The 9,990-nt window shown below is 39.1% G+C and overlaps 1 protein-coding gene and 1 long non-coding RNA gene across 2 annotated transcripts in view; one reads left to right on the forward strand and one right to left on the reverse strand.

The window, feature by feature from the left end:
- The window catches only part of zcchc7 (zinc finger, CCHC domain containing 7), a 50,487-nt gene that overhangs the window by 10,003 nt on the left and 30,494 nt on the right, over positions 1 to 9,990 (reverse strand). The window contains exon 7 of the mRNA XM_037108939.1: positions 9,274 to 9,309. Coding sequence (XP_036964834.1) covers positions 9,274 to 9,309 — 36 coding nt within the window. The remainder of the gene's footprint in view (positions 1 to 9,273; positions 9,310 to 9,990) is intronic.
- LOC119025412 overlaps positions 8,747 to 9,990 on the forward strand; it is a 1,281-nt gene continuing 37 nt past the window's right edge. The window contains exons 1-3 of the long non-coding RNA XR_005076814.1: positions 8,747 to 9,015; positions 9,195 to 9,260; positions 9,658 to 9,990. The exon at positions 9,658 to 9,990 is cut by the window's right edge and continues 37 nt beyond it. This is a non-coding gene — a long non-coding RNA (uncharacterized LOC119025412). The remainder of the gene's footprint in view (positions 9,016 to 9,194; positions 9,261 to 9,657) is intronic.

Genomic DNA, 9,990 nt, shown 5'->3' on the forward strand with positions numbered 1-9,990 from the left:
TATGTCTTATATTGTCCCATCCCTAGTTTACAGCAGCAATTATTTGGGACGTTTTGCATGAAAGTTGACTCAAATGTTTGGTCTGTTATCAAATATAGTTGCTGATTACGAAAGTTAATTTGTTACAGTTTGTAGTTTATTTGTTTTCATTAGGTTCTCTGTCAATAAGCCTGTTTTCACTGAGTCTACTTTAAAAGGCTGCAAGAAAAATGTGAGACAATAAAGAACAATCTGAGTTGTCTATGAGCTGGATGTGAGGCTGTACAAAGATACTGACCGTCATTAACACTTCACATTTCCTTTGTGAACTGTGCTACCTAACAGACTTGTACCTGCAGGACATTGTTGTCTTTGCCCTTAAAGCTGTAATTTTTAATACAACTGGACTGAAAACATACAAAAGCCCTTTTACAAATGTACCCTCCACTCCCCCAGGTGCCGTCAGTGTCTCAGTCTGAGGTGAGAATAAAGACTTGAGAGCCTTTTGACTCGGCAGAGGTGAGACTCTGTACTGTACAATGATGAGGCAGCAAAAACAGCTCACTGAATAGATGTGGATTTAAAGGATTTTTACAGAGTGCTGTTTGAATTGAGCACATTCTTGTAAAGAGGAGGAGAGAAAAAAAGAGGTCAGCCAGACAAAGTGGAGGACAGAAGACGAGGAAGGAGATTAAAGGTCAAACTTAAAATTGACACTTCAAGTTCAGCAGGAAGAACAGAAGAGTTAAGAGTCATTACTGTTTCAGGTCTGAGTTACTTGTGAGGTTTTGTTATAATAATGATAATAATGATAGAATAATAAACCTTTACTCATATAATTTACTCTTTCACCACTGCGTCTGTGTATAGTGTATTTGTATTTGTGACTACAATTTTACACATCCAAGGTTTTCTATCACTGTTACATGCATAATGTAATTTTGTTAATTTTTTTAATTTTTTGTTAGTTTTTTGTATAATTTATAATTTGGTGCTTGTTGACTATTTTGTTCTTTATTTCAGCTGCAGTTTTCTTTTTTGAGTTTGTATTTGTGTCTTTTGCTAGGTGTGTTACAAATGTTTAAATAATAAGGCTGTATGATAATTAACTTAAATGTATAGAAAAATATACCCACATACAGCCATTCAATTTTTCTAATTATGCTTTTAGTCCTCATGGACAAGGCATTTTTTCCGGCAAGATGACCATTTGTGTCCATGCAGACTAAAAGAATAGCTGGGAAATAACACAGCAGTGTGCAGGTATTTGTTGTGTCGGTGATGTTTTTGTCTTTTTATGTAAATATTGTTTTTTGTCCATCAGCAAAAAATGTATGAATTTTGGGTGCCTCTTTAATGATTTGTAAAAATAGCATATAACCTTTAATCAAGAGCTATTGCAGCTTTAATCGCTCACTTGGCATGAATAATACCACTGGTGTTGTTCTTAAGAGGGACAGAGGGATGAAACACCACATGTGTTTAGCACAAAATAATTCTACATGGAGTTAATTTGATGGATAACTTTCTCCTCGTGTGTGTGATCACAGTGCAGTTCTCTATCTGACCATTGGAGGGCGCTCTAACACAGCATGCTGAAGAGGACCTGGGGTCACTCTTAAACTAGAGAAGTGAGGCTGGTTTGTACTGCGAAGATGCACTCTGGCATGTTTATTAACTTGTTTTTCACAGTGTAAAACAGTTTTAAACAAACTTTACCTCGAATATGAGTCTTTGAGGGGAAAAAAACAAAAAAACAAAAACCAGAGACTGTGCTTTGTGCTTCGCGACTTTACTGGGTCACTGAGGAGGAAAAAGTATTTTCAACTACAGCTTAATGCTCCGGTAGTTATACCTAATCAATATGAAACAAGAAATGTACTCAAAGCTACTGTCTTTGGAGCTCCTGTCCCGTAATTCATCAACTATTTAATAAATTATAAGTCAGAGAGACAAACAATGAACCTGGAACACAATGTTCCAGCTTCATTCACCGTGATCACCTCTACAAAGAAGTGGACAGTTATCAGTGAGATGTAATACAAGACTAACACGTCTGTGTGTACACAAATCATTTCCCCTTGATAGATAGAGTTCCTTGTATTTAAAAATAAACTCTATAAACTAGATATTTTCATATCAATGTAGAAAAAGAAACACCAACTTTAACTTTAAACTTAATAATACAATTCATCTTTTTCACATATAGAACACAGCTTACACGTATTCAAATTGTGTCTCTGTGAAATCAAATTAAAACAACGTCAACTTTTATTCTACGTTGTTCTTTTAAAATGATATTTATATACATATAAACACAGCACATTTTACTCTGCATATCTGGTATATATATATATATATATATATATATATATATATATATATATATATATATATATATATATATATATATATATATATATATATATATATATATATATATATATAGCTTTGAATTCAAAAAAATGAAATGTCACCTGTTCAGGACAGTAAAGAAGAGTTCCACAGAAACTACTTGGATATAAAAGTGACTAGTTTTGCAGAGGTGTTAATCTGGACTGCATCATAGTTAGAGGAGTTTCTAATAATTTGGCCACCTCATTTACATACATAAGAGAGGAAGAATATTAGGAATACCTTTTAAAATAATGCACTCCAGTACAACACCATCACCCAGGACAACCTCAACAATAAACATAAAGTAGAGTTACTATGTTTGTGAAATTAATAATCAGTCAATCAAGAAATTAGTTTTAAAAAATACAAGCTTTGTAAAAGTAGAATTCATGGCAGAGTTGTTGCGTTGGATTACCTCACATTGCACTGGTGAACCTAATGAAGTGGCAGGCCAGTGAACATCCTGTAGAAAAGGTTTTTGTAAATCTTGATGATGATAAAATGATGTTGAAAAAATTTATAAAAATGAATGCAAGTAAAGGCTCTGCATAACTATTGTCAAGTTTCAGGAAGAAAGTTACACACGAGGATGAGTAAGTCACACAGACATTGACACCGTAAAGGATTTAGACCCTTAAGGTTTCAAAAGTGTGTGAAAAATTATTTACTTCAACCTATTAAAGTGGAAGAAATGAGCCATTTGAATTGCACAGACTAAATATTTTAATAGTTTGAAGCACATTATGCACTACGAGCTTTAATTTGTCATGGTCAAACTCAGGGGGTCTACTTTGTTAAAAAGTCATTCCTATTTTTTTTTTCTTAAGAAATGTAAATGTATTTTTTTTTTCTCTGAAAAGAAGAGGATTTTAGGGGGTAACCTTGGGTTAACAAAGGCATTTGTGAATTGAGCATACAGCAAAGAAGCCTGTGGAGAAAGACAGTGAGACAAAAAGGTATAAAATGGTTTAAAATACTAAAAGAAAAGGGAGAAAAAAGGGCAGTCAGGTGAGAAAGAGGGACACCGAATGGAGTTTAAGGAAACGGCTTAATTTCGGTGAACAAAAAGGTCACCAGCTGTTTTTTCCATGGGCTCTCCGAAGCACGTGCACACACACACACGCACACACAGAGTCCCTGAGGAAAAGATCGATACACACACACTGATACCACCGTGAGGAGAGAATCTGCTCGATACTCAGAAACACACACACAACCGCGGGCAGAGGTGCCGATCAATAAACACACACGTACAGGTGTCACCACTACTATCTAAAGAGAGGCCAATCAATGCTCACACACCGTTATACCTGTACCAATCAGATGCTGTGTGCTCACATTCACTCTCTCTGCTCGCTCTCACCCTTTTTAATACGCTCACCCCTCCTTGACACTCTCTCTCTCTCTCTCTCTCTCTCTCTCTCTCTCTCTCACACAACAACACACCTTTCTCTTTTCCATTTCCAGCTATCTCTGTCTTCCCTTTTCTGTCTCTGGTCTATACAGTTTTTCCTCTTTAGGTAAATCATGTTGAATGTAACGTCACATGGCCCCTTCCTGCTCTGATACACCACATGTAGCTGGCAAAAAACATACCTAAAAGTGAGATTTGATGAGCATTCAGAGTTTTACAGATTGAAAAGCAGGAACATCCTCTTTTCAAATAATCTCACTGGTTCAATAGAGAGACTACACTTCCTGCAGCAGCCATAGTGTGGCGCTCTGGTCTTAACTCAGGCACAGCGGGGTCCTGACTGCACTACAGGACGAAAAAGTCACTATTTGTGTGTGTGTGTTGTGTGCATAAATGCTCGTATTTATGCATGATCTTTACATGCATTAATGCAGCCTGTGTAAGGACAGCAGGTCATTCAACTTGCACTGCCTTTCCTGCCCTTCCTGGTCAATCTCCACCCATCCATCCATCCATCCATCCAGTCCCCTTTTTATTGTACTCCACCTTACTTGTCTTCCCCCTTTCCTGTCTTCCATTTGGGTTTTTCTCCCTCTTCTCAACATTTTGGATCTAAATCTGAATTTATTTCTCTTTCTTGTATATTCGGCTGGTAATGATAAAAGTGGTTCTTTATTTCATTTAAAATGAAATACCACCACTGTGGAGTTCAATTACAGTGCATGGTGAATTCAAAAAGACAGAACAGACAGAACATTTATCACAAATAATGGTAATCTGTTACTTGTTTAGAGCTTTTTATTGACAACTTGAATGCCTTTCAGGCTTTGGGCTGTCTATAGGACATCCAATGTGAAGAAGGCATTTTGGGCATTTTATAAGCAAAACAATTAACCGATTGATCTAAAAATGTAACTGACAGACTTATTGATAATGAGAATAATTTTAGATTCAAACTTATGCTACATTTCTTACTCCGTTCATCCCTTTACACGTAATTGTGTATTCCTGTTATTGATCAGCTTCACATAGACAACACGGCATCACTTCTGAAACACCAAACATCATCGTGTTTTTTGGCATCACTCACTCAGAGCCTAAAGAGCTTCTCTCTACAATCCCTGCTATGCATTGACACTCAACAATCAGCAGAAATCCAAAGCAGTGTAGCCATGATGCAACATGATTTGTCTAAGAGGTTATCAGAGCTCAAGATCAGAGCTTTGCTGCGTTAATAAAAGTGACTCAACCGTACGCCCGTCACACACTGAGAGCATCAAGCTCACACCTGTTCTTTTTGGGCTTCATCATAAGGCATTCTGGGAAATGAAGGAACGCACTAACAGATATAGAGTAAGTCGATGAGGTTGGCTGGTGGAAATAATTACACATTTTCATCCTCCCGAAAATGTGTTGATAGTATTTTAGGGGATTTTTCCAATGAGATTTTGCATGTAGAATACTTTGTGAGTAAGATCGGAAAACACAAAGATGGAAGGAGGTGGGCAGACGGGGTCTCTGCAGGAAAAGGAGACCCCACGCTGTAAAGCTGTATGCAAAAGAAAGAAGTAAAACCAGGCTGTTTGTGTGTGTGTGTGTGGGTGAGTGAAAGAGAAAGATGGACCGAGAAAAGAGTTGTTGAAGTAAACTTGCTCTTCGAAGCAAATCTTTCTGTGTAAATATCACTGTTGTGTAAAAAACGTCTTCCAAACCGTATGACACAGGCAAGATGAAAAATGTTGTGGATAGCTTTTTACTCCATTTACTGCTCTCTCTATATATATATATTTGTAGAAGTGTTTGTGTGTGTGTGTTTTGTGTGTCCATGTGTGTCAGTATCTTACTTTCACAGTAAATACCCCAGGGCTTTGTGGTCTATACTGTGTGGTTTGGAGGAGTTTGTTAGTCGAGGGCCAGGTGCAGGCAGACAACACATACACTCACGGAAGATAAACGGACTCCACACAGACACACACACACACACACACGCACGCTCTCTCTCTCTCTCACACACACACACACACACACACACACACACACACACACACACACACACACACACACGGAGGATAAATGGACCCAGTAGCAGGGAGGTCTGACAGAATGCCTTTTCACACCTGGCTGAGCCCAGCGGAAGGTGACAGAGTCACATCTCCCAAAGCAAACACACACTCACACACACACAAGCAAAAAAACACACACACACCTTCTCACATTGGGGAGTTCAGGGTCATAAGCAGCATCATGAATAAAATGAGGCTGTCTTAAACAGAAGGAGCCCTGTGTATGCATGTGTGTAGGTGTGTTTGTGTGTGTGGGTGTGCGTTTGCGTCTGTGCGGGCCCCTAACCCCCATGCCAGTTTGGATCTGTAACGACCTTCTGTTCCCAGTGCTTAAATGGCTTAAATACTTCAATTAGACCTGGGTCACAATCCTCCACCCGTTAAAGCACGGCATCACACACAAACACACACACAGGGAAACACACACATAAAAAAAAGGTGGTTTCATCATCTCGCAAGACAAGCAAAGGAATCTCTCTTTCATTGGCACCTTCTCTTCCTCTGTGGTTCCAACTCCACAGTAAAACATATAGCAGCATCCCTCGCCACTGTGTGAGCAACAATTAAACTTAACTCCCATTCTCTCTGCCAGTGTCTCCCCTGGAACTTCTCTGTCGTCCTCCTCCTTCCTCCTCCTCCCTCCGCCTCTCCCGCCGTGCTACCCTAGCGCTAACGATGCTGCCTTTTCATTAGACAGCCCCTGCTAATTAATCTCCATAGAGGAGAGTGACAGACCTCCCCCAACACACACACAAGTGCATGCCAAGATATATGCAAACACACACTCTTCTTCCCTCTCTCCCTCACTCTCTCGTCCCGAGTGGCGTTGGCAGCCCATTTCATGCTTTATCACGTCTTTTAATTGACAAACAAGCTGCTCTTTTCTCTTAGGCTGAGGTCTATATCACCCCCTCGCTCAGATGCGCACACACACACACGCGTGCGCACACACACACACAGAGACACACACAGCACCAAGAAACTAGTTATCTTTTCAGATTTTGGATAAACACACACACAAATAGCAAATGCATCCCTGCTGACATCTGGCCCATGTGACTGTCACACAGTTTTCTACTCTTTGACACATTGTTTCTGCACAAGCAAACACACACACACACACACACGCGCACACGCACACACACACACACACACACACACACACACACACACACACACACACACACACACACACACAAGGATGTCGTCACGTGTGCACTAAGGTTGAGGGGAGAAAAAAAAAAGTTAAAAAAGGTTCCCGTCACTCTTGGCACTTCCTTAATCTTCTGAGATGTGTTTTTTCCGCCATGGTTCACCCATCTGCTACAGGGGAAGGTCAATACCAATCACAACTGACTCATTGATTCTGAGTGATCGTGTGACACCTTTGCCTTCATGGCGCCCGTGAAAATTACATTTCTTTCCGTAGGCTTTTTTTTTTTGGAACATCCACATGCTAAACTACAAATGATCTGGTTCTTGTGAAGGCTGTCACATTGCTAAAATTATACTCAGTTATTTGGTTGATAGATCTGGACCTTATCAAACTTGTCTGGCTTTTGCTGCATGTCCCTCGAGGCTGTACTGATCTTGGAAGATGGACATTTGATGTCAAAGACCTGATGATCTTTCACAGAGAACACTTTGATACGATTTGGTAAAATTAAATCTGTAATTATAAAGCCTTCAGTCTCTGACTGTACTTGTTTTAAGTGAATTGTGTCTTGTATCTTTAATGAACTACTGGTTGCTTTTATTTTTGTTTTGTCTTTCTTAAATTGTTTTAAACTGTTACCCATGATCATAGCAAATGAAGGCCGGCACTTGATTTTCTTTAAGTTTCAAAGTTTCATGAAGCATTCAGAGCACAATGAGATGAAGGTCATCATTCAGGAGACTGGGTTGACAAACGCAGCTTTATCGGCACTTTTATGTAATTTTTGTGTGAGTTGAACATACCGTATTCTACAGATACAAAGATTAATGAAATAAGTGGTTTAATGTCAACAATTAACCATTTATTTTGATAACTGATTAATCAGTTTAAGTAATTCTTAAAGAAAAGAAGTTAAATGTTCTGAGTCCACCTTCTTAAATGTTAATATTTTCTTGTTTCTTTAAGTTTCTTAGACTATAAAGTGAATATCTGCTTGATTGTGGACAAAATAATCGATTAATAATCAACAGATCATTTCTTAGTTGCAGCCCTAATCTGTTCTGTCAAGAGAATAATTATAAAGTCTCTTTTGCAAGGTCACTTTGAGCTAATAATTTAACATTGTTGAATGTACAATTGGTCGCAACGTATTACACAATAAAATCTAAAATATTGTTATTCTGATGAGGCAGGTTCTGCATGAAAAAGATTTAAAAAGTGTCAACCCCCCCCACCACCATCTTGTTCTTCTACATTTCTCTCATTTTAATTGGGACTCTGAGCAGAACCACTATGTCCACTGGGATTTTGCCAAGTTTCACACAGGTTAAACTGTTAGTAGACGCTACATACCTACAACCAGTACTATTTCTAAATGTGGTGTTGGGGCGAATCTCATGGTATGCTGTATATATGTGACCTTGTTTGGGTGATGGTGTTGCTGTGCAGTGTTTCCTCCTTGTGCCTGGGATTCACAGAACACTGTTTCAGGCAATGAGATTGTTGCTGGTCATTAGTGACCGGTGGTAACTTCAGATAAAACTTTTGTCTGCAAGATTGCTTTGTTGCATTGTGCTCTGTGTTGTCAGGGGAGACAGAAGTGGAATTGTGCTGTTGTGATGAGTGTGCGTTTTTTTTAGTGCTGTAGTTCAAACTTGACATGTGTTTGTGTAAGTTTTTCTTTCCTTATATGGATGTTAGTGTGTTTTGGTAACTTAGATGTTGAGTTGAAAGAAAGGTTTTGTGACATCAGTTTGTAGTTTTTGGTAGCTGAAGTTTTCTATAGTAACTATGTACTATGCTGTTTCAATACAGAATGTTGTAATGAGATGTAATTGAGATGGATCAGCTAATTTTCCTGATTTAAATTTTCTCCCACAAGTTTATTTTTTAATTTGAGAGGCCTTCAAGCTTTCTGTATCCTAAGTACATTGGGATGTCAGCATGTGTAGAGGTCTTTTTGGCTGTGAGGAGCATCTACACAGTTATGCTAAGGACCAGATGTTGTAAGTAGCCTCTAGTTATGGAACTGAAATCACTCGCATTGATAGACGAGTAAAAAAAAGCAATAAGGAAGCTCTAATGGCTATTTTGGTTGAAAAAAGACAAGGACAAGGCATTCCTAAAAAGTAATTCCGTGCATACTACACCCCCATATGTTGACTGATTAACCCCTGCCCACTAGCAAAAACATGAAGAAGTGCAGCAGTGCTCAGGTGAAAGGACTGACAGCCTTTGACAGGATTAAATGGTAAGATACTCACCGTGATGTGATACTGCCTCCAGATCTCTGGACAAGCCTGTGAAGGGGGAAAAAAACTTGATATATCACCAAATATACATACAGATTGATGAACATCAAATGAATGCAGATTGAGAAGTGGGCAATGACAATGTCTAAAATGAACCTGCAGGGTGTGTTTTATATGTTGATAATTCTGAATGGGATAAAATACAGACGAAACATTTAGAAAGATACCGACTAACAGACATGAGAGGACTGAGAGAGGGCCAACAGGAAACTGGAAAACAGACCATGGTGTCATTTGTTTGCCTGCTAGATCCCTTAAGTCTCTTCCTCTGTCTCTGTCTCAACCTTTATCACCCTGATTTCTTAGCCTGTTTCCCTTCTGTGTGTCTCTCCACAGTCATTCAGTCAAACAGTCAGTAAGTGAGGCAGCCAGTCAGTTGTTTTGTCCCGGTGTGGCTAAAGCATTATCTCCGGGGCTTCGCCACGCTGTTCCTTAAGCGTTCCGACATCCTTTCCCAACCGCCGCCACTTCCCACTGGGAAATTGAAAATGCCGCAGTCGCCGCAGGCAACAAGATTTATCTACTTACACACCTACTGAGTGAGACAGAAAGAGAAGGAGAGGGAGATCTAAGCCTGTAAAGAAGTCTGTGTTTTGTTTTTGTACACTAAACAAGTTGGCATCATATGTCAGTTCTTTCAAATTAGAAAGACAGAGTATTTGGCCCCGT

The sequence above is a fragment of the Acanthopagrus latus genome, chromosome 1, assembly GCF_904848185.1.
Source record: "Acanthopagrus latus isolate v.2019 chromosome 1, fAcaLat1.1, whole genome shotgun sequence".
NCBI classification, from domain to species: Eukaryota; Metazoa; Chordata; class Actinopteri; order Spariformes; family Sparidae; genus Acanthopagrus; species Acanthopagrus latus.